The following is a 25,099-nucleotide window of genomic DNA, read 5'->3' as shown; positions in this document are numbered from 1 at the left end:
AACATGAGGCCCAGGCTAAATGACTCTCCTGCCAAGTGGCCCTGATCCCTTCTTACAGCTTAAAGTAGTATACTGGTCAACACCCTGCAGATCTCAGCAGATTCTGTCAATAGCAATGTGTTCAGGACTACTTTTGCACTTGTTTGAATAATCTCTGGAAGAAGTTGTTGCAGTTAGTAATGCTGCAAACATATTTTCGGGCACAATTTGTAGTGCTGGTTCTTACCTTCAGGGTCCTAAATGGCCCAGGCACAGGATACCTGAAAGACCACCTCCCTCATATTTTCAGCCTACCAGTTGAGATCCTCTTTCCAATTTCAGCTCTCTGTGCTTGCAGATGTCAGGTGGATGGTGACTAGAGATGGGCACAAACCAGAAAAAACAACGAACCATGTCAAATTTCACGAACCACAAACTTTCATGAACCTGCCCCCGGTTTGTGAACTGGTTTGTTTGGTTCGTGAAAACGGCACATTCAGGTCAGAAAATCACTTCTGGGTCAGCAGAAGGTCACTTCCGGGCCAGCAGGTCTGCAGGAAGTCCATCCCCTGTTGCCTAGGAAACTGATTGATTGGCACCAGGCTGTCTGCAGTGATGAACCAAAAAATGAACCAAATGAACCAGCCTAAAGTTCATGGTGGTTCGGCAGAACTGGGATCTGATGAACCGCTGGTTCGCAAAACACAAACCAGCCTGGTTCATTATGAATTTTGGTTTGTATTTTAGTTCGTGCTCATCTCTAGTGGTGACAAGAGACAGGGCCTGTCCTTTAGAATGCCCTCCCCCTTGAAGCTCACCTGGCATCAACTTTCTTTTCCTTTAGGTGCCAGACCAAAACATTTTTCTTTATCCAGGCTTTTAATTAAGGTTTCCCATCATTTATAGCTGTTTTATGGTCTGCTTCTAACCAAGGATGGTTTTATTAATATTATATTAGATTGCTCTGTTTTATATGCTTTTATGCTTTGACTATGTTTAGTGGTGGTTTTTCAGTGGTATGTTTTTAATTATTATTGATTTGAATTGTTCTGTTATGTTTTTACTGTTATGATTTCTTTTTATTGTTATGAGCTGCTTGGAGAGGCATCATAGAAATGTTCCATAAAAATAAATACTGCAGCTATACTATTTCACAGTAATACTTAGAAATACTTAAAGCAATATACTTGGCATGCACATTAACTCAGTACTTCTTACAAAATGCCCTGCAAGGTAGACATAAAGAAGAAGATTCAAAATGAGATGGATTGACTTGATAAAGGAAGCCATGGTCTTCAGTTTGCAACATCTGAGAAAGGCTGTTAATGAGAGGACATTTTGGAGGTCTTTAATTCATAGAGTCACTATGTTGGAAGTGACTTGATGGTACATAATACATTCTAGGTAGACAATATAATTATAGATGAAGAGCAAAAGTCTACAGATAGTAGTTTGCCTAAGAATACTCTGATGCACTGCACTTTTTAAAAGCTTAGAAGTACTGTACAAACAGCTGAAGAACTGTTAAGGGTTAATTCTTCACAGAAACAGAGACCCTTGAGTGACAGACCACTCCAAGGAATCTGATTGGGTAGCATGAGCTGGAAAGAAGAGGGTCTGTTTTCAGCCAGAGTTGAGAAGAATCAAGTGTGAACAGCTGAGTCCTAACTGAGCAGTTTAACACTGATAAGAGAACTGGAAAAAAGTTGGCAAGGGAAGTGGACTAAAGAAAGAGGATAGATCTAGTGAGAGTAGAATTTCCCTATCCAGTCAAACGGAGTTAGCTCTGAAGAGTGAAGAGATCCCTGGTCTGGTGTGGTTAGAAACTGCCTTTGGAGACCTTAAGAGTCAGTTAAAAATTGAAGATGTATCCTGGTGTTTCAAGAGAAGGGGTTGGGTATTGGAAAGAGGGTATCAGCCTTCTAGAAACGAAAAAGAGTAAGAGAATACTCAACGAAAGTGTATTAGAGTGTTTGGGAAAACACTGGAACAAAAGCCTCTCAATATAAAGATTTAAGTAACTGTGAAGAGCTTAAGAAAATCTCATTAGTCTGAAACATAAGAACTAAAGTCTGTGCTTGTACTGATTTTACCCTAGAGTTATCTATATTGAGTTACCTCAGAAATGTTCCACCCCTGATTTCACCTGGCCTTTCCTCTCTATGTTAAATAAAATATTATGTTATTTTTGAATTTAAAAATGCCTGTAGTGCCATTTAAGTGTTTAAATCAAAAAAAGTCAGGTGTCATAGCTATCCAGTGCTTGTGGGTGAGCTCACATTTGGACTAGTGACTTCCCAGATCATCATAGATGATCTTAACTGCTTCATTAAACTACTCTGATGGAAGAAGACAGCTACGTACCAGTACTCCTGCATAAAACATTTTGATATATTACAATAGCTCAGGTCAGGCAATATTTTATTTTACAAAGCTTGATTTCATTTGGCTAAATAACAAAGGCAAATCATTTGTCATCGGAAAAGTCATCCTGAAAAGATGTGTTGAAATGATTTACAAATTTGAATTTAAATTAATAGTATGATGTTATTAGCACCAAGAAACACTTCAAAAAAGACAGCAACAATTAAACCCCGACACGAAGCCACATTTTAAATTTACAGTTAGTAAATCAACCAATTAGTCATAGTAATTTGTCAGTTAATGCTTCCAGGAGGAATATGCAATAAACAACATGAATAGTATCTCTGATAACGATTTGAATGAAACACTTCCTGACAAGTTGGAAGGAAATGCTTTGTTTCTTTGACCTATTTCTCAAAAGTGGTATAACTGATCAAGCCAAGCCATTGATGTACATCAAGGAGACAGTCAGGATCAATTTAAGTTGAAACTTATGCCTCATGCCAGATTTTTTGATTAATTAGGCAAGGGCAAAGTTTGAATAAATATAGCTTATCAGCAGCTACCTTCTGTTTAACACCTGAGCAAGAATGTCCATAGTAAAGATTTTAACCCAGCAGCATAATCCTTCCAGGAAATTCCACTGGCAAAGTGAACAGTAAGACTAAAAAGTGTGCTCAAAATCATTATAGGAGCCCAAAGGAAGCTTCATAAACTGCAACAAAGGGCCTATATGAGGAAAACATGCAATAAACTTAGTGGGTGAACAAAAGCAATTTCTTTTGATTCTATCTGATGACACTAACCTGATTTGGAGCCATGTAAGCATTGGTGTGGTGCCCCCTCCAAATACCCAGACTGTGAAGAACACAATGAGTAAGGTAGTTGTAAACATCATTTGCTTAGGCTGTGATTCTGTGTCCCGTATTGCCAGAGCAAACGCTATTGCACCACGTAAACCTGAGGAGGACAGAAGAGGGAAAAGAACAAAGAAGATGTGAAAACTCAAAGAGCAAGAAAAAGTTTCCACCCATATTTTATACTGGAGGGAAGAGTGCATCCCTAGTACAATGCCGTAGAGTGCACCCTCCAAAGCAGCCATTTTCTTCAAGGAAACTGATCTCTGTATTCTGGCAAGTAGGTATTTATTGTAACAGTCCTTAGACCAGCTATACATAATAAATCAAAGTGTAACAAGATAAAATACATTGTTTAAAATTCATATACTTCAAATAAAATATCTCTGTATTCTGGAGATCAGTTCTAGGAGATGTTCCAGGCTCCACCCGGAGGCTAGCAACCCTATTTAGATTACAATGGCCAAAGCAAGAATGAGTTGTAAATGCAGTGAGCAGCAATGGGAAACACAGCCCTGCTCTACATGGGGTTAGGTGCATGGGAACTGATCATGTTTAGAATTTAGAATTTAAGCAGTTTCACCTTTTGGAAATCAAGGAGAACAAAGTGCGACCACTTACATCTGATAGCTCATAAGAGATGCAAACCTTTGATGAAAGCCAGTGTAGTGTAGTGGGTAGAGTATCGGGTTCAGAATCCCTGTTCTGCCATGGAAGCTTGCTGGGTGATTCTGGGCCAATCGCTGTTTCTCTCAGCCTAACCTATCATAAACTGATTTCATACTGGCTACATCTGTGATCTTATAATTTAAATACAGAGGATGCTTGGTGCATCCTTTCAGGAGCATCTTCTTTCATGGGAGAGAACTCTGGCATTAATTAGGATACATCTTCTTTACAAAATGTAATTGGTTTTTTAAATATTGGTTTATCTATCATGGCTTTCTCCACAGAACACGGAGAATTGTAATTTACTGTTGGTGCGAGAATTCCATTAGAGAACTCAAGCCTATCTGACATGAATATAATTCCCAGGATTCCTTGGGGGGGGCAAGAAGTGGTTGTTACCAGTTTAAGAATATGTGTGCAGAGTCATATTAGATCACATGAAAAAATTGTTCTGGTCCAGCAGCTGGTTTCCCATACTAGTCAACCAACATAAGGTACCCCACAAAAACAAATCATATATGCACTGTAGACACACTCTATATCTCTATAGGGAAAGTTTTATATCATTTACGCAGCTTAATGGGAAGCAGCAAACAACTTAAGTCTGAATGCCTCAAGATAATATGGAACCTTGACATATAAAAGGATCACAGCCTTCAACCCCAGATTGGTGCTTATGACATCCTGAAAGCCCAAGAACATTATTTCCAAGTTGCCACTGGTATTGTATCATATGACTTCATATCTTTTGATCCTCTCTCTTAAGAAGTTGGAGGCCAAACAGCTGTGATGTAAAGTACTATGAAAGGTGACCTTGAAAGCTCACTGGAAACAGGACCTATTATATCTTCTCAAAAATCACATGAATTCAAACATTTGTGCGATGTTTACTCATCCACGTTGTGGAGTGCCTTTACATAAAAGAATATTGTTATGAAAAATTAATGCCTTGTGGACTTATTATTGAAATTTTCAGTGTACAATGGAAACAACAGCGATTTGATACCGAAGGGCCAGTATTTACTTTATGCACACATTTCAGAAATCTATGGTTGTAGCTCTTTAGGGGGAAAGAAGAAACCATGACAAACTGTTTCCTTTTTAGTATTTTTATGTTTTCTCATAGGAGAATTGCATTTTATTTACACCATCCATTTAACTTGTGTGCAATAAACTTTACAACATTGTAGGGGGGGAATCTATTTTGCTTAGCCACAAGGTTTTCTTAAAAAAAAACTATTAAAATAGATTTCATGATGCCTGCAAGTCTTTCATGTTCTGGCATTTGACTCATTATAAGTAGAATCTTATTAATAATGCCCCGGTTCATAATTCATTCAAAGATTTCTGTTGCATTTATTTCCAAGTTGTTTAGGATGGCAGTCTTGGGTCTATTTTCAAGGACCCTACTGTCACATGACAGCAGTAGCTTTGAGTCCATCTCTGTTGATATCTAGTTACAAAAGGTATGTAAATTGGTTGCATGAATGCTGAGATCATGTGTCTAACTTTGTGTGCATTACTTTATATAGGGTGCTGTGAAAGTAACTTTAGGCATGTTAAACGCTGATCCTCATTCACTCGGACCATGGCTTCAGCATTCACAATGCCATACTGTGTGTGTCACCAGAACCTACAAGGGGAGCATGATATCTACACAGCCAGTAGAATGAGGTGGTAGTGAATGTAGGTAGAATGGACTGTACCATGTCAAACTGCAGGTGGTAGAGGTGACCTGTCACATTTTAAAGTGTTACATTAACAAAATCCTCCAAATAGAAATCAGCACAGCAAAAGTTAAACAAAACATGATTTCTGATTCTGTTTTGTATTTCTGTTGCCTACAAGGCCACCTACCCACAAGACCTCTGCATTGGTTAACCCCAAAAGATGAACTTAGATGGCTGTCAGAAGCCTGGGTAAAATATCCAGTTTGATACCAAAGCTGAGGCCCTGAAACAGGATGGAAATCTATTGGACACTCTCACATGGAAGTAGCACAAGTGCTGGAATGCTCCAAGAAGCCCAAGGATTAAAGGACTTTTATCTAAGGCCTCCAGAGCTTCCTCACACCCATGGCCATGACTAATTGGCTCAAGTTTGTTGGACAATAAACTGAGACGGCAGAGCTCTTTCCACAATACAGCCCGCATTAATAATTCAATCATAAACTCAGGGAATGTCATCCAGATGTTGCTCAGGTTTAGTTGAACCAGCACGAGCTGATACACCATTCAGGTAACATAATCACCCCTCCTAATTTATCCCATTGTCACCCAAATCATCCAACCTAGCATGGCCATATTTGGGATTCCACTTTAACTCCCACTCAAAATTCAAACACACCAATAGGAAACAAGACCTTGAGCCACTGATCCAATCCTGCTGCATGTCCTAAACCCTGCCCCACCTGAGTCTAGAGTTCCCCACTGAAGTCTAGTAACTTCAAAACCTATAAACGGGGTACCTCAGCTGCCTATAAACCTCAAAACCTACAAACAGGGTACCTCAGACGCCTATAAACATCAAAAACAGGGTACGTCAGCTGCCCCCAACTTTTTAGTTGGCTTTGTACCCAAGCTTCCTTCTTGGTAGTTGGTTCTACTCCTGGGCCGTCTTCCATCCTTGCTAAAATCAATGAACTCCCTCTTGCTCCTGAACTTTTGTTCACCACAGGATCCACAATTCCATAATTGGTTTCAGTTTTGGACCTACTTTCACCCTGCTTAGCTTTTCCTTCCTCTGCTCCAGAGCACATGGCATCAGGCTCTTCTCTTCAGGATAAGCAAACATATGATTTTTCTTTCTCCCTTTTATTTCCCTTTGATTCCCACATGAGGCTGCCAGGTCCCCAGGCACCAATCACCTGGCTGGTGTGGGGAAAAGGTCCAGGGAATGGGCCCGGAAGGCAGGAAACCTCCCGAGCTAGTGCGCAGCAGGTATGCTTCCACCAGCGGCAATGATGTCATTTCATTAAATGACATCATTGTGCCTGGTGGCAGGCATGCTCCCAGTCTTCACAGGGGTCCAAATTGGCCCATGGGAAGGGTGTGAGCATGCCCACCACCAGGTGCAATGACATCACTTCTGGAAGTGATATCATTGCAGCTGCAGGGAGAGCCTGGGCATTTTGTGTGAGCAAAGAAGTTGCCACCAGGTAAGTACCAAGTCCCCCCACCCACTGGGAGGGTAAGGAGACCTGGAAACCCTATTCCCATAGACACACTGATTAGGCAGCGACCAACGGCAGCATAACTAAGATTGTTGGGCTGGATTGTAATGCTGTTTTATACTTTTGCTTTCTCTTTCATTTCATCTTCCTAGCCTCATATGCTGTTAGGGGAATAAAGATTTTCTTATTTAAGACCATCTTTCTCTGGAACATCTTTCTAAGGATATTGTGCTGGAAAGTGACCCATGTATACAACAGATTGAAATTATCCCAAATAATTACCCTGAAACATGTGTATGGGTCTACTTGTGAAGAAGATGCTCTGCATGTGATGGGGCTGACAAGAGGACCAATTAGGGAGTTTTCTTTTTACATGAGGAACATTCAAAAGAGGTCTCTTATATATAAAGAAGTGTAGTCCATCCTATCATCTCAACACTCTATCAGTGTGAAATAGTGGTTAAAGTGCTAGAATAGCATCTGGGAAACCCAGTTGTGATTCCCTACTCTGCCATGGAAGTTCATTGGTTGACTTTGGTCAGTCATTATCTCTCAGGGTAACTTACCTCACAAAATTGTTGTTTTACAACAGAGGCTGGGAGAACAAAAGTTGGTGTTGCTTTGGGTCCCCACTGGGAAGAAAAGTGTAGTATCCTATATACTAATAGCCAAGGGACCTTGTTCTGAGAGTACTTAAATCCAGAGATTTGGGCCATGAATGGACAAGACAGATCATCCTACATGCCTGAAAAATGCCCCAGGTTTGCAGAAAAATCTGAAATCTGTGTGTGTTAAAACTCCAAAATGATAAAAGGAGCACTTGTGGTTTTAAGAATCAGTTGCTGCCAGTGGCTGTTGCTAGGCAACCATAACAGTTTAGCCAGAATTCCAGGCTTGATTTCTGTCAGTAAAAGGTAGGGGGATGGGGCAGGACCTTTTCTAGTACTGCTCTGGCTTTGAGGGAGGACTTGGGGTTCCCAGGTGTCTGCCAGGGGTGGACAAATTCCAAGAGGTTTGCTTATTTTGGCCCCAAACGGGCCATGAAGTACAGCAGTACTCCCAATCAAAGCATGATGACATCCAGAAAGGATGTCATTGCATTGGGGTCAGTGAATGCCAGCTCTCTCCAGGAGGGTATGGTTATCTGGCAACCCTACTCATTGGGGCCAGGCCCAGAAGCAACCACCAGGTGACTTGATACCACATGTCTTGCATGATCGACCTAGTCCTTGTTGCTTGTTACCATTCAACATTACCCTCCACAAAAGCCGCTGTAGTGTAGTGGTCAGAGTAGGATCTGGGAGACCCAGGTTAAAATCACCACTCTGCTGTGGAATCTTACTGGGTGACTTTGATCCAGTAACATGCTCTCAGCCTAAGCTACCTTTCAGGGTTATTGTGAGAGATATGGAGGCAAGGAGAATGATGTAAGCTGCTTTAGGTCCCCATTGTGAAGAAAGGCAGTATATATATTAAAAAATAAGTAATATTGGTGAAGATGGGGATAGATAAAAGGTAAGTTGTTTAGTGGTATGGAGGCTGCTAGGAGGAGGAAAAGTGGAAATAGTGTGGGGAAGGGGGTACAGGGAAAAGTGAAGTCCTTTCAGGTTTCCCACCATTCAATTGGACCACAGGAGAGAGGCTGCCGGGGAGAGGAGGGGAAAAGTGAAGAGAGGGAGCCAGACAGAGGTGGGTGAGAAGGAGAGAAGGAAGAAGGGAAAGCGGGAGAGGCCACTGGGGGACAGAGAAGGAAAAGAGTAGGTGGTAGAGAAGGGGAAAATGAGATGCCCCCCACAAGTCCTATCAGGTCCCCCCTCACTGGTCAATATCTAAATAAATGCCCATATCATTCTGTGCATGCCTAGATCAATGAGAATCAATAAAGATCCCATGGTCACAATCAAATCACACCAGGGTGAGTTCACCAACACAAAGGCAGTATGGTTACATCCCTCATCCTGAGTATTTTACCACCCAGCTGGCAAAATGTGTGGCAAAGTGGTGAAGTAAAAAATGTGGTTGCTCTACATTAAGGGCCCACTTCACACTATCTCATACAGCAGTTGCTGCTCTATGGCTGTATCCCACACTGCTGCGGTAGGTACCAGAACCCTGTTAGGAAAGGTCTTTAAGCCACAGCCCCATCTTTTCAAGGGCCTTAAATAAAAAAAAATTATGTTTGACATCAACATGCAAACTTTAAATCTAGCCTTCTATCTTTCCCATATGAATGTTTGGAGCAAAATTGACTTAAACCTTTGTTCAGAATCAGCCCTGTGCAGTGACCAAATTTTTCCAATTGCAAAAATAATCAATTCTTGTAAAAGAAATGTTAAATGTTTTAGACCTCAGGTGCCTACAAACCATAGCTTTTAAATGATAATATGGAATTGTAGTTGCAAAGTAATAACTAAAGTAAAGTTATACACCTACAGAGGCTAAATAAAACAACAAAATGGTAACAGTGGTAGCAAAGCCAGATCCATTTATTAAAGGATCCCCATAGGGTGGTAATAAGTAAGCAAAGCATGAGCCGGTGGTATGTCATATTTACAAAAGCACCCTCTCTCGGGGCCTGGAAGTACAAAAGAAATAAATACACTTTGCCCATATAAAACTCTTTTTTTGCATTATCATTTTCTACAAAACACAATGCAAATTGCAAACCAGTGTAATGAGCAAGGCTTCTAAATTAAATCAATAATTCAAGTAAGATGCTAAGAACTCTTTATAGATATTTATGAATTTTATATAAGCCCCCTCATCACTCCAATGAGAGGGATAAGGTACAGCGGATTTGTTTCTTCAACCAGTATAATGCAGCTGCATGTGGAATACCATAAGTTGGTTCTTTCATAGTGCAGAATAATACTCTGAATGCTGACTGGGAAAAATATTGCAGCAGCTAAAAAATGGCCGGGAGTTGGGTGTGATAACGGGAGTGCTGATTCTCGATAGCTCACACCCTGGAAATCTAGCTGGTATCTCAGGTGTTGCTGGACCCAAACCTTGCCCTTCAGAGGGTAATAATAATTTATATCGAAATCTTCCTTTAAGAAAGGGGTAATAACTTTATAAATTTGATGTGTAACTGATATCCATAGTCATTCATTTTTGGGATTTACTTTACAATCTCAAGGCAATTTCAGATTGTGAATGTATTCAGACATCAAGGCAAAGCATGGCATGTGAAAACCACATACCAAGCAACAATTCTGGTTCATCTACCAAATATAAATAAATAAATAAATATAATCCCTGTTTTTTCTGTTTCTTGTCTCTCTCCCATCTCCTAACAGGAAAGACATTTTTCCTATAAGCTTTCTCTATAGCCAGGTGGCCATATTGAGTAGTGCTACTCAACAAAATGGTGTTGTTGGGTTTTTTTTGTGAATTCAGAGGACACAGCAAGCCACAAGTACAAACTGTTTAGCAAATCAGCTAATAACTCTAGTTTGAAATCCTGGATCATCTGAGCACAACTAACTGACGTTTGATATATGAGTGCAGGAGTTTCCCCCCCATCTTGTATTGCTGTTAAGTAAGAAAGCTGAATGACTGCAACCAGAGATAAAAATCAAATGGTTATATAGCTCATTTTTCCTTAGTATTCATGGAAGGTAACAATATGCCATGGACACTCCTATAATGATATTGCTCCTCCATGTGCAGTTGATGGCACCCATGCCTTAAAACCTTCGTGCAGCCAAAGCATATAGAAAAAAAGTAACTGATGCAGGCAAAAATGCCAGTTCAGACATAGGCTTAAAGTCCTATTGGGATATAATATGCACAGACAAGGGTGCTATATATTGGTTGCAACATCACTTAGGCTGATGGTATGTGTAAATAAACTGAATTCCCCTTTGTGAGATTTGGGGCTCAGCAAGCTTCACAACATTTCCATGTATGTAAAAGGAAGGAAAAGAGTAAGTAGAGGATTCACACTCAGAAAAAGGTCCACAAAATAAAGAACCAATAAAAATAAAAGAACCATAAAATAAACCCCAATTTGTCTCCTCTCTAGGAGCTGTCTTAAAATGAAAGTTTAGATAGCGCAGATGCACCATGTCAGCTTATCAGTAAACTGGGAACGCAACCATTGAGGTACCAAAGTAAACAGAAATTTAGCACTCTAACCTGATAATATTTCCCTTATATTTCATCCTTGTTAATCTTCCCTATATCATGCCAGTGTAATTTATGCCCTGGTTCAGACATGTAACTAACAACAATTTTGCATGGTGGTGGTGTGAGATGCAGTCAAAGTAAAACACGACACGAGTGTTCCAAGTAGGGTTGCCAGGTCCCCTGGAGCCCAACCCGGGGGGTTTGCCAGGTCCCTTTACTCCCCTGATAGGAGATTGGGAGCCTGGCACTTACCTTGCCACTCAGCATTTCCCCCCCTGCACGTGATGATATCACTTCCAAAAGTGACATCATCACATGGGGGCCAGAGGCTGGACAGGAGCGCTCCTGGATTCACCACAGGCTGGATTGGGCCCTGTGGGGCATGATTCTTCCCCAAATGTGCCCACTGTGGGTACAGGAGCATGTGGTGTGGGTCAGGGTGTGTAGCGTGGCTTGGAGGCATGTGGCGCTGCTCGATGGGGTGCCACTGCTTGGGGGTGCCAACACTTGGGGGGCGCATACTGCCACTCGGGGTGGTGCACCCTGGGGGAGCACACCCCCACCTGCCAAGTAAGTGGGCATGCGGGGTGGAAGGGTGGGAGGAGGGGATCCCCACCCCTGGTGGGGGAATGGTAACCCTAGTTCCAAGCAGAGATTCATATACATTTTTGCCTTTTCAGGTGTGGTGAAAAATCTTCCAAATAGGGTATGGGCTAATGCATGTACCCATACATCCGTTTTCAAGCAATGACTGTCATCACCAAGGAGAGTTCCATAAATGGGCTGTAGTTCCACCAAAGCAAACAAAGGTGACAACATTATATGATGAGGGGGGTACATTCTGAAAATGGGTGAGGCATTCTCAGAACAGCAGAGGTGACAGTACTGCAGAGGTGAGGTAGCCAGTCTAAAACAGGAGAGTACGACTTAGGATAGAGCAGAATTAGTTTCCCTCCACTGCTTGCAAATCTACTTCATAAACTTGCATAATGGGCAGGCTGGACTTTGGTGATTAAAATGATTAAATCATTACTATGCATCATCAGAGGAGAAGCAGCAAAGCAGCTGACGAGATAATAAATCTTTCTAGTGAGGTTAGTGGATCATGGTATAGCTGACATATAGTTGTCCAGTACAGAATGTTAGCATCCTCTTGCCTCCAATCTCTTTTCATGAAAATTATGTTTTTCATTATTCTCTCTTACACAACTGACACAGTGACAGAAGCAATCAGCTTACCTGAAAACATCATCATATGCTGAAAATTCCAGGGAATCTTTTGTTTTCGGCCCAAGTTGAGAATGAAGGAAAGTGGATATATGTTGCAAGCTCTCGCTATGAAAATTGCCACCTATATCATTTAAGTAAAGAAACTGAGGAAAATAAGGGATGAACCAACAGATAACAAACCAACATGTTCAAAAAGAAAGATCTGCCATGTAATTATGAATTAGAAACAAAACTAGCCTTTATATATCTCAAGTGGAGAACCTTCAAGGACTTGCTGGAATCATCTCATCTTTCCCTCCTCCACTGTTTTCTCTTCCCCATCCCTGAAACCTGTCTTCTTTTCCTGCTTTGTACTCTCCTTTCTACCTACCAGCCAATTATCTGCCCTCTGTCTTCAGTTTTCCCCACTTCCCTCATCCTGGCAGCCTCTACCTGGAAATGCTGTGGGTGAGTTGTGCAGTACTGATTGCTGGGCTACGCCCAGTGTGTGTTGCCAGCCACTGACCTCAGTTGTGTGGTGGGGACCTTCAAAGACTTGCAGGGGGCACCTCACTTATCCCTATATCCCCCTTCCCACACTAATAAGAACTCTGTGAGGTAGATGTGGTGTAACTGGCCCAAATTCACACAGTGTGGAAGAGGGAGGATTCAAACTTGGGTCTCCCAGATCCTAGTCTGAAACTGTAATCACCACACACACTGGCTGTTGGAGGGGCTGCTGTTGAACAGCAGCAAGCAGCTAGTCTTGGGTAAGTCATGCATGTTGCATGGTATCAAGTTGCCTGGTGATAGATGTCAGGCCTGGCCCTGATGAGTCCCCTTCAAAGTCCAAAACAGCCCTGGAAAAGACCCTTCTTCCTCAACTGCCTTTTACTGACAAAAAGCAAGGCTTGATGGCTGGAAACACAATAGAAATTGCTTAGCAATCCACACAATAGCCACTGCAGATAGCATCCTTTTCTTAAAGGTACAGGTGCTACTTCTGAGTTTGGGTGAGGGGGCTAACCCTCTTTTTCTTAGATTTCAGATTTTTTCTGCAAACCTGGGGCTTTTTTCAGGTGTGCATGTCTTGTCTGTTCATGGCTTCAGTCTCTAGATTTAAGTATCCTTAGAGTTGGCCATGTTGATAATTAGATATACTGATAATAGATATATTGATATTTTAATGTATAATATAATGTAACATAATTTTATATATTTATACATAGTTGACTTAAACCCACTACCATGCTCACAGCAAAGGAAGCTGTTCAGTTCTAGGCCTTCTCTCCCCATTTCAACCTCTCTGGATTCATGTTCCATCTTTATCAGAGATGACGGCTCCCTCAATATTTCCACAAACCTTTAACTATAAATTGTTCAGATGCCAACAGTATTATTTCCTCAAATAGTAGATTCAGAAAAGATAAATGTACTCTGGGACATGCCTCCTGTCTCATTTCTGCACAATGCATATTGTCTCTGTCTCGTATTCTCAACTTCCTTTTTTCTCCCTTTTTGATTTTTTTTCAGGGCTCAGAAAATGGTGTTGGTTTTTTCATTATCCCTCTGCATCTAATGCCAAAGTTGTGTTCATAGCCATTTTAGATAAAAATAAGAACACTGCAGGCAAAAGAAAAAACACACACCCCAAATACAGTTCTTAACCGTATACAGATATCCTGCTGGTAGTAGGTTTCCTTCAAGACTTCAACTCATCTAGTAGATGAGTAGAGACCTACTTTCTTACTCTAAAAGCTTGAGCCATGCTGTGTATGCAAGGAGAGGAGAACAAGTATCTCTTGTGAGGTTTTGAGTAACATATAGACAAAAAACAGTTGTCACACCTCCTCAGTATGTTTCTGCCTTGTGATTTTCTTATATTCTGTAATGGTAGTTCCAATACTGTGGAAAGAGCTAGATCACACCGTTCTTTGGAGTGCTAAAAGTCAAGCTTTGGGGCAAGGATGTTGTTGAGGTCTGTATCATTCGGAACAGGTTCTGCTATTTTCTCTGTGTGAGGTGCTGGAACAACAATATTTGGCATGAGAAAACCCACTTATTAGAGATGATTGGCCCAAACACTCCCACCATAAGACTAGAGGCCCATACAAAGTCAACAGAATCTTCCAAGACAATCTCCCATTTCCTGGTCAGAGAGACAGAGGGAGTATTTTGGGTGGAGACTGGAAGACCTCACAGTTATCTTGCTAACAGAAAATTCACTTATTTCATATCAAGAAAAAAAAACCCAAGGGGAAGCAACATCCATTTTTCAATATTTATAGTTAAAAAAGAAAAAATGCAGTTGTGCTATGGAGCTTTGATACATTGCAATTCATTAATATTATAAGCTCATATTCTAAAAAGATCATATGCAAGGGAAACAGAAAACTGGGGTTAAGCCCCATTGATTGAAATGGGACATACTTCTGAAGATACCTGCTTAGGATGGCTCCCAAAAGATCTAGTAAGTTATGTATTCTGATCCTCTAAGGATCTGTACCTTCAACCTGATCAGGAGCATGGATTGGACCACTCTGGAAGTTATTTCCAGGGTAATTTCAGTTGCCGAATCTGTGGCTGCCCCTGGTCTCCTGCTTGCTTTTTTCCTCTTTAAGGAAACAGCAGTAGGAAAGGAGGGGATGGAATGGAAACAGAGAGACCTGGAGCTAGTTGGATTTCAGCACTCAGGGACTAGAATCACTTTCTAAAGTTAGTGCAGGTGCAGGCTCACCTGCCTCCTCTCCCTGGGCTATAAAACTGACTTTTCACATCTCCTCAATTTTATTTTCCCCCTTTAAGCATCCTCATGTTGTTGTGAGCTATATTCTTTTTGTTTGGGGTTGGTAGAAATAATTTTGAAGCATTTTGGCAGTTTAGTACTGATGTCTCACTTAATTCAATGGGACTTATTCCCAGGTAACTTGAGTCTCAACTATATTTAACTAACAGTGCATACCAGTGTTCTGGCTAGGTCCCTTGACTGGGGAGACTTCCATCCTGATTAGACATGGGCACGAACAGCATTATGAATGAAAAAACCCACGAACAGCCCGTTCGTCTGTTCGTGAACAAGCCGTTCATGAGGCCCCATTCTAAATGAACAAGTGGTCGTTGCAAGCCTGTTAGTTGCTTTCGTCAGCCATTCATCAAGCCAGACAAACTGGCACCTGCAATCAATTCCCTTGGAAACCGGAGGCAGGGACTGAACTTTGTCTGAACTCCTTCTGGCTTTCCTTCTGGCTTTAACCCTTCAAAGTACTTCCAGCAGAGACTCCCGTTTTTGCTACTGTGAAGAGAAAATGACAAAAAAGGGGGAGACCCATGCATCATGCCTTTCCCGGGGCACAATCTCTCTGAAACTTGGGGGGTCTTCGGAGAACTGTGAGGACTATGTCCCCTGCAAATTTGGTGGATATTGGACATTGGGAAGGTCAGTTTGTGGGGTGTTTAAAGGGCTCTGCTCCTTGCACATGGCAGGAAAGGGCCCTTTAAACTATCAGCTGGCAGGCGGCAGGGGGGAATCCCCCCTGCCACCTGATAGTTTAAAGGGACCTTTAAAGGGCCACGAACAATGAACAACGAACATTGGTTGTTGTGGATTTTCCGGGCTGTATTGCCGTGGACTTGGCATTGTCGTTCCTGACGTTTCGCCAGCAGCTGTGGCTGGCATCTTCAGCTGAAGATGCCAGCCACAGCTGCCGGCGAAACGTCAGGAACGACAATGCCAAGTCCACGGCAATACAGCCCGGAAAACCCACAACAACCATCGTTCTCCGGCCGTAAAAGCCTTCGACAATACAACAACGAACATGTTTGTGAACAGGGTCATGTTTGTTACTGTTCGTTGTTCGTTGTTCGAGGATGGCAACAAACAACGAACAGCTTGTTTGGTTTTTTTCCCTGTTCGTGCCCATGTCTATTCCTGATTCTCCTTACTGCTGATGGTTGGTATGATTGTTTGACACCATATCTCATTGCAATGCGCACTATGTAAAATTATGTTAAGTGAAATCTATTATTTAATAATCCTCCTGTCCCTTTTCCATAAACGTTTCCTACCCAATGAATGATTATTATCCTATTCACTGTAACAGAAGCCAAGTGATTTGTTTTGTTATTATATTTGTTTTAGATCAGGATTCCAGGTGAAGTAGAATTTTTGCCTGGGGACTTATGGTGGCTTTTAGCAGCCCTGAGAGTATTGGATGAGGACCTGGGAGAAAGAGGGTTCAGATCTTTATCAGCCAGGACGTTTGCTCGGTAACCGTGGCCCAGTCATTGTCTTTCAGCTTTACTTTCTTTTCAGGGTTGTAGCAAGGACAATAGATAAAGATAACTTTGTACACTACTCTGAACTCCTTGGCGGAAGGGTAGGATAAAATGTATAGGTTGTTTGATATTGGTAATTTTGATAGTTGTTTTTATGATTTTGTTTTACTTTGTAAGCCACCTCAAATGAGTCTCTGGATAAGCAGCATATTCTCTATCTCAATGAATAAAAAATAGTTAATTCATGCATAAAACTGGATTGGCTTTCACTCTATTTTCCAATGCAAAAGATTTCACCATAGAGATGAAGAACAGTGACTCTGCATCCAGCAAGTATAATAGTCAGAGGTGGTTTTCAGTGGGTTAGTACTCAGGTAGTTGTTGCTGTAAATATTGTAGTTGGAATACTGCTTGCACGATATATGGCAGTTACATAATGCAGGCTACCCTTAAGCTCTGTAGACTACATTATTTTTACAGAGTTTTGGAGAATAGATCTTAAATTTCGTATTTAGCAGTTTAGGAACAGATCACCACATATTTGCATGATAGGGCCTGTCAGTGGATAAAATGAAACATTTTCTTTATATGTATATATGTTACTCTTTTTTAGGATATGGGGGTATGAATATAGCATATGAGGATGGAGTACCCTAATGAAACTCTAATCTCCTCCTAACATTTCGTAGATATTCAAGCATCTTTTTTTGCAGAAGTGGCTAATAAATAAGTTAATATAATAAATAAAATGTATCTCAATTGCCACTGCCATTAAGTTGCTATAAAGTTTTTTCTCTGAAGCAAATACCAGCATTGCAGGGGAAGGAATACTGATAAGGAACGCAGCAAGGAGGAAAGGCTTAGGAAAAAGAGCAGAACATGTTCAGCACGAAGAGGAGGATCCTGGCCTATATCCACAATTTATGAATAAACAATATTTTTATTTATTTTTAAATTTATGTTATTTATAGCCTGTCTTTCTCACTTTCTCACTGAGATCCAAGGTGGATTACACAATGTAAGTCATGACTATATCATATCAGTAAATAAATTCAGCCTTGCAGTATATATATTTTCAGACAGTATACCTGATGCTTAAAACAAAGGATACAATTGCGCCAAATATAAACAGTGCATTGAAGATGTGATTTTGAAAAGTAAACAGTGCTAATCCCATGTAGCAGAAGATAACATTCTCTGCCAAAAAGTTCATGAACTCGAACATCTAAAATGAAAGAGATGGAAGAGTAATTATTATAGTTGGGGATTGTCATTAGCAGGTTCAACAAGAAATATCATTTCGGGAGAACAAACATTAGGTTAAATGAGTCATTCCCAACTTGATCCATAAAACACTGAGTCAGAATACCTGGATTTAAGCACACTCAAGTATCGGTATTCGAAGTTGTAAGCCACTGAGGAAAAATCTGAGATGCTTTTGGCCTGTTCACTAAGAGGATGAAAATGGCCACCAGTTAGCCAGCCTTGCTCAATCTTATTTGAATTAAGGTATTGTGAGAAATGGAAAGGTTCTCAGTACAGCTATGCTTTCTGACTTGAGTATATGAAAGACATATCAGACATGGCAGACAATTTAGTATTGCAGCTAAGAGGGGTGGGTGGGAAATCACTGCTGAACCGAAAAGGAAAGCAGTGAGAATGTAATCCCCCTTTTTACTCACAGGTGCAGGGATATCATTAGTTAAAACCCTTCAAATTGGTATCAACATACCATCTAACTTGGTATTTCCAAGTTTTTTAAAATTAAAATTGGCCTTCTACGTTGGTGTATGCAAGCTTTCCCTAAAGTTTATCACTATCGATGGCATTGAAAGATTCTCTGAGATCAACAAAGACAGCATTCACTTATTTACATATTAAACGCAAATGAAGAAAACAGACACAAAGAGTGGCATAAAAAAGCCCTAAAGCCAACTTTTATGGATCATTACTAGGATCCTTTCCTCAAATTTAAGATCAGAATAAGTAACTGCCAAATCTGGAACATATATCTGCACTTTCATTATTAGACTGGAGATAGAATAAAGATAATAGGGTTATTTTTTCAGTGTAAAGTGTAATTTAAAATGTTTCAGAACAATAATTAAGGACCATATAATACAGTCACCTTATTTTTACCCGCACCCCAATTCATTTACAATGTCATTCCAACATTTTATCAAGTATGAAAATAACCTAATTATTTCAAGAGAAAGACTTTCTTCCCTGTGAGACAAACCTATAAATCAATAGGTTTTGGGGGGTTGCTCAAAAGTCAATTAACTTAATAAGGTTTTTTAAAAAATATTTTCTTGAGCTGCTAGGCTGGTAAAATTACAGGCCCAAATAAAAACAAATAGACATAAGGAATTCGGCCCCTCCCGGCCGGCAGCCAAAGGCTTGAGGCCGGGGGCCGCATTTGCCGCCGCGGCAGAATAAGCGGCAGTTTCCCCGGCCTCGTAGGGCCTCTTGGGAGGGGGCGGGGCTTGGCGCATAGCTTCGCGCAGCCTCGCCCTCTGCTTAGCACTCGCCTCCTCGTGCTCGGCTGCAGTGGAGGGTTTTTTCCCTCCTCCGACGGGCCGTGGACGAGCGGAGCAGAAGGGACGAGCGGAGCGGAGCGGAGCATAGCGGCGCTGAGGCCAGCCGCGGCTCTCCAAAAGGGCCGGTAGTCGAGCGGTGCTGCTCCTGCCTCCGTGCAGCCGCGGCTCAGAGGACGGAGTTGCGCTGAGCAGCGCACGGCCGCACCAGGCTGCGAAGGGCGGCCAAGTCGCGCTGAGCAGCGCACGGCCGCACTGGGCTGCATCAAGCAGCGCCGAGTCAGGCAACCTTCGGCCCAACGGGCTGCCTGCGGTTGGGTTGCGGGTGGCGGTAGCAGCGGGGAAACGGAGCAGGGAGCGCCAGGCTCCTTGCTGTGTGTTAACGGCCACAATTTCGGAGTGGGGGTGGTGCGCCGTTTAGGCGGTTGAACGGCCATCTCAAGGGCGGTGGGGCTTTCATAGCACTGGTGGGTGCTTGTCTAACCTGGTGTCAGGTTGGTGGGTGCCTCTCTTTGCCTAGTGGGGTTTTATTACCACACACACACACACCCTTCACCGCCCCCCCTTTTTTCTTTCATCTATTTGGCTGTGGTGCCATTTCCCCCCTGTTGTAGGGGAAGTTTTGCCCTATAGGAGCCAATCAGGTTTGTCAGTGGCTTCTTGCACTGGTTTTGGTTTGCCCATAGGGGGCGGGTGGTTCAGTTCATTGGCTCTGTCACTGGGCAGAGATTGCCAGTCATTTTAATTTCTGTGGCTCTGTTGCCAAGCAGAGATTGTCAGCCATTTTACTTTCAGTGGCTCGGTTGCTGGGCAGAGATTGGCAACATTGACAGTACTGCAGCCCAAGCTCTCGGCAACGCTTGACAGTACTGCAGCTCAAGCTCTTGTAGCTGCTGTAGCCTAGTGGTTAAGTGGTTGGGCTGCAAATCAGCACTTCTCTGGTTCAAATCTCACTGCTGCCATAAGCTCAGTGGGTGGCCTCTTAGCCCCAGCTGTATACTGACTTTAACACTTGATATTTTTAATTTTGCAGATTACATATATAACTATGCCGCCAAAAAAGGGGTCTGGACCTTCAAAAGGGAAGCAGCCAGCTAAAAAGCCCCCACCCAAAAGGCCTCCCCCTGCTGTGTCGTCTTCTGACGAGGAGGAGAGTGCTAATCGCCAGGCCATTCTTAGCCGGATTGCTGCCCTAGAGCAATCACGGGCTGCAGGGGCTCATGCCATGAATGCAGCACTGGAGCAATCTGGGGGTCCGGGGGCAGGAGGCTCAGCAAAGCCTACTAGGCCAGTCAGGCGGTTGTCAGCGGCTGCCTTTCAATCTGAGGTACTCAGACGACTTTCTGCCCTTGAGGGGCCTTCTGTTTCTGCAGAGGCTGTTGAGACCCAACACAAGGAGGGAGCATTAGGCATTGAACCCTCGAGTGTGGAGCCCGGCTGGATGGCTGACTCTGAACCCGTAGCTGTTGCGGTTGACCCAGTGTGGGATGGTAAGTTTGCACCTACACAACATGGTGAGGGGTGGCCCTGGGGTCCCCGGATTCTGGACCCTGCCCACATGTCCTCAAGTCCAATGGCATATCAGGGCATGCGGCACGGCCCAGCACTTGGTCAGGTTGAGTTTGGGTCTGTACCGACGTGGGGTAATCAGGTTTTTGGAAGTCAATATGGGCAGCCTGCGGGCAGGCAGGGTTTTGAAAGGCAGTTCATGCCAGGGTGGCAGGGTCTTGAGGGCCAGTCCCTGCCTGGTACATCCACTGCTTGGCCCAACTATGCCCCCCCAGTGGGCTCTACTTTCACCATGACCCCCTATGGCCTGGTGCCCTATCGGGCGCTTCCGTTTGGAGACACTGCCCTCCCCTTGGGTGACCATCTTACTCAGGGTACTAGGGACAAGATTTTGCGGGGGGAGTTTGTGGATGTCTTCTCCCTTCTCTACAGGGAGTTAGAAAAGAAAGACAAGGAGGATTTGGATGATAGGGATAAAGAGCGGATGAAAAGGCGCAGGGTAGATCGGACCTGGACCAATTGGCTACCCGGGTTCCTTATCTACGCAGGTGTCATTGTGCGGGCTCAGCCATGGAGGGCGGCCGCTCTTTTCCAGTACCTTGATATTATATACAAGGGGTACACTGGCTTCGTCGGTGCTGCTTGGATGCAGTACGACGAAGAGTTTAGGATGCGTGCAGCCATGAGCCCTGACTTGCCTTGGGACAAGATCCTGCAGCAGCTGTGGCTTCAGGTGATGGCCCCGGCTAAAGCCAATGTCACTGATCGCTCGGATAGCGGCCATTTAGTGCAGCGGTTATCCAATGCTCCCAGTTCCCGCGGGCCCGTGGGTCAGCCGGTTCAAGCACGGCTGTTGTGCTGGGAGTTTGCGAATCAGGGAACATGCACATGGAAACCGTGCAAATACCGGCATGAATGCCCAACCTGTGGTGGGTCCCACTCCTTTAATTACTGCCCTAGGCGATATAAGGGAGGTTGGAATAAGCGTGGCGGCGGGGCCGGAGGTAATGCCCAGCATCAGGCTGGAAAAGGGCCCCAGCCCAATAAGACTGAATGAAATTAAGTTCCTCTTGGATATTTATCCCAAGCGGGAGGATGCAGCGTTCTTGTTAGAGGGGTTTAAGTTTGGTTTCAGGATTCCGTTTCGGGGTCCCAGGACCTCTTTCATGGCAGCCAATCTTAGGTCAGTGGCTGGCATGGAAGGGATCGTAAGGGACAAAATTGCCAAAGAATGCGCTGAGGGCCGTGTACTGGGCCCATTTGTGGCCCCCCCCAGTCCCATGTTTGCGGGTCTCCCCCTTGGGTGTGGTGCCTAAAAAAGCGGCAGGCGAGTTCCGCCTGATTCACCACCTTTCGTACCCTAGGGGAGGATCCGTCAACGATGCTATTCCTGACCACCTTTGTTCTGTGAGGTACACGTCCTTTGATCAGGCAGTCAAGTTGGTCAGGCGTTGTGGGCCGGGAGCTGAGTTGGCCAAATGCGACATTAAGTCCGCCTTTCGCCTTCTCCCGGTCCATCCTAAGGATTTTGAGCTGTTAGGTTTTTCCTTTGAAGGCCGATTCTACATGGACAGAGCATTACCCATGGGGGTGCTCGATTTCTTGTGCGGTCTTTGAACGTTTCAGCTCTTTCCTGGAGTGGGCGCTGTGTCAACGGCTTCGCTGTTGGGACACCGTCCACTATTTAGATGATTATCTTTTTTGTGGGCCCCCCGGAACCGGCCAATGTGCCAGGCTCTTGGAGGGCTTTATCAATCTGGCGGCACGTCTGGGGGTCCCCTTGGCTCATGAGAAAACTGAGGGCCCTGCCACGGCCCTCACCTTTCTGGGCATTGAAATGGACACCGTCCATCAAACCTCCAGACTGCCGCTGGAAAAGCTAGCCGACCTCAGGTTGCGGCTAGCCTCATTTAAGGTGCAGCATAGGGTATCGCTGCATGAGTTACAGCAGCTTGTAGGCCACTTAAACTTTGCTTGTAGAGTGGTGGCACCTGGCCGGGCTTTTTTGCGGCGGCTTTGTGACGCCATGGGCAAGTTAAGGCTTCCCCATCATAGGCTCAGGATGGATGCCGGGATTAGGGAGGACCTTCTCGTTTGGGAGGAATTTTTACATGCATTTAATGGAGTCTCTTTCTGGAGAGATAACCTCATCCTGGAGGCGGAGTTGCAGGTACACTCTGATGCCTCGGGGTCCCTGGGATTTGGGGTGTTTTTCCGTGGGCACTGGTGTGCTGAGCAGTGGCCTGCTGATTGGGTGGAACAGGGTCTCAGTCGGGACCTTACCTTCCTCGAATTTTTCCCTATATTAGTTGCGGTAGTCCTATGGGGACGGGCCCTTGCCAATCACACCGTGCACTTTTGGTGTGACAATTTGGCAGTGGTTCATGTGGTGAACTCACTCACTTCCAAGTCTCGGAGGGTTATGAGGCTCGTCCGAGCTTTTACCCTTCAATGCTTGAAGTTGAATATTCTGTTCCTGGCCAAACATGTCCCTGGGTTGGATAATGGGGTGGCCGATGCTCTGTCTCGCCTGCAGATGGAGCGATTTCATCGGCTTGCCCCGGAGGCCGACCTGATGCCTGCCCCGATGCCACAGGAGCTCTGGCAGCTTGGAAGGTTGAAGCCTCCAGGGCCATCCAGCTAGCCATTGCCCCCAGCACACAGAGGTCCTATGATCGTGCGGTGAGGCAGTTTGTGGGGTTTAGGACCGAGCAGGGACTGCGACAGGTATGGCCGATCCCTGTGACGCACCTTATGCAGTTTTGTGTGCATCGTAAGGTGAGGGGCTTGGCTGTAAAGTCCATCAGGGGACAGCTAGCTGCGTTAGCATTTGCTAGCAAAGCCCACGGATTTTCAGAGGCCACGGGGGATTTCCGCCTCAAGAAAATGTTAGAGGGTTGGTCTAGGGAGGCAGTCAGATCACGGGACGTTAGGGAGCCCATGTCCCCAGACATCTTAAGTGGTCTTAGTGTAGTATGGAGTTCAGTGTGCTGCTCAGGGTATGAGGCGGCTCTCTTTCATGCAGCTGCACTCACAGCCTTTTTTGGGGCCCTGAGGATAAGCGAATTGGTAGCCACCTCCATTAGGGATGGCTCTGGGAAGGCCTTAGTGGCTTCTGATGTAAAGTTTGTTGGAGACAAGGTCACCTTAAGAATTAGGCACTCCAAGACTGATCAGTTACAGCGGGGGTCTGTGATTCAGCTAGGGCCTTGTGCAGACACTGGTTTGTGCCCGGTCTCTGCTCTGAAGCAATACATTGTGCTTCGGGGAGATGACGGGGGGTTATTATTCCGTCATGAGGATGGAGCCCCCTTGACTAAGTATCAGTTCTGGACTAGGGATGTGCGTTTCGGCATTCTGAATGCCGAAAGAATGCCGAAACAAAAGTGTTTCGGCATTCTTCAAGAATCCCGAAACGTTTCGGGGAATGCCGAAACGTTTCGGGATTGCCGAAAGAAAAACCCGAAACGTTTCGGGATTCTTTCGGCATTCTTTCGGCATTCGAGAATCGCCATTTTGATTTTGCTAGCCGTTTGCCTTAGCAAGCGGCTAGCAAAATCCTGCTGGAAGCAAAGGCTTCCTGCAGGCTCTTAGAAGAGGGGAGGGGGGGAGAAGGAGTGAATCACTCACTCCTTCTGTCACCCCCCACCCCTCTTGCAAAGGAGGATAGGGAATCCTGCTTTGCCTTGCAAATGCAAGGTGCAAGCATTGCATTGCACTTTGCATTTGCAAAGCAGCAGAGATTCCCGCCAAAACTAACAGGTAGGGGAGGGGGAGCAGGAGGAGGGTGGCTCTTGGAGTGTGGGTGGGGAAAGGCAGGGGACTGGGGACTTTAGGAGTCACCAATCCCACTGCTGCATTCTCATGCCAGCCAATAGATTTAAATCTTTGGCTGAGGCTGCAGCAGGGGATTTAAATTTGGAGCAAGACTGTCTGGAACACTTCTGTTGCTGCTGCTGCTGAGCTGTGACCGAGAGAGGAGAAGAAGAGAGACTGCACCTGGAGCCTGGAGGACATCTGCCTGGAGGATCAACTGTGCTGGACATCCTGAGAGGACACCTGGTAGGCCTTTTTAAAATTTTTGTAAATTTTTTTGATGCTGGGCAATGTGCTGCTGTGGCCTGCCTCTGCAAAAAGGTGTTGCAGTTTATTCTTGGCATGGCCTGGGGGACAGGTTGGGCAGACAATGTTTGATGGTGGGGTGGGGGTTTCAGCATTGGTTGTTGTGCTTGCCTTCTTTAAGCTTGATCCACTGTTTTAAGATTAAAACAAGAGTGTGCCAGCTTTGGGCCTACACAGGCCAGAAGCCTTTCTTCTGGCTGGCTCTCACAGTTGTGCTCCACAATCTGGAATGGTGTGGCTTGCTTTTCTGTGTCTGGTCCCCTGCTTGCAAGGAT

The 25,099-nt window shown here is 44.2% G+C and overlaps 1 protein-coding gene across 1 annotated transcript in view; it reads right to left on the bottom strand.

Annotated features, from left to right (window-relative positions):
* SLC9A9 (solute carrier family 9 member A9) overlaps positions 1–25,099 on the bottom strand; it is a 417,613-nt gene that overhangs the window by 168,934 nt on the left and 223,580 nt on the right. The window contains exons 10-12 of the mRNA XM_054983875.1: positions 17,768–17,881; positions 12,412–12,523; positions 3,150–3,303 (exon numbers count right to left, since the gene is read on the bottom strand). Of these exons, the coding sequence (XP_054839850.1) occupies positions 3,150–3,303; positions 12,412–12,523; positions 17,768–17,881 (380 nt within the window). The remainder of the gene's footprint in view (positions 1–3,149; positions 3,304–12,411; positions 12,524–17,767; positions 17,882–25,099) is intronic.

This window comes from Eublepharis macularius, chromosome 6 (genome assembly GCF_028583425.1).
Source record: "Eublepharis macularius isolate TG4126 chromosome 6, MPM_Emac_v1.0, whole genome shotgun sequence".
Taxonomy (NCBI): domain Eukaryota; kingdom Metazoa; phylum Chordata; class Lepidosauria; order Squamata; family Eublepharidae; genus Eublepharis; species Eublepharis macularius.
The sequence above is the reverse complement of the archived record's forward strand: the minus strand, read 5'-3'. Positions and strand labels throughout refer to the sequence as shown.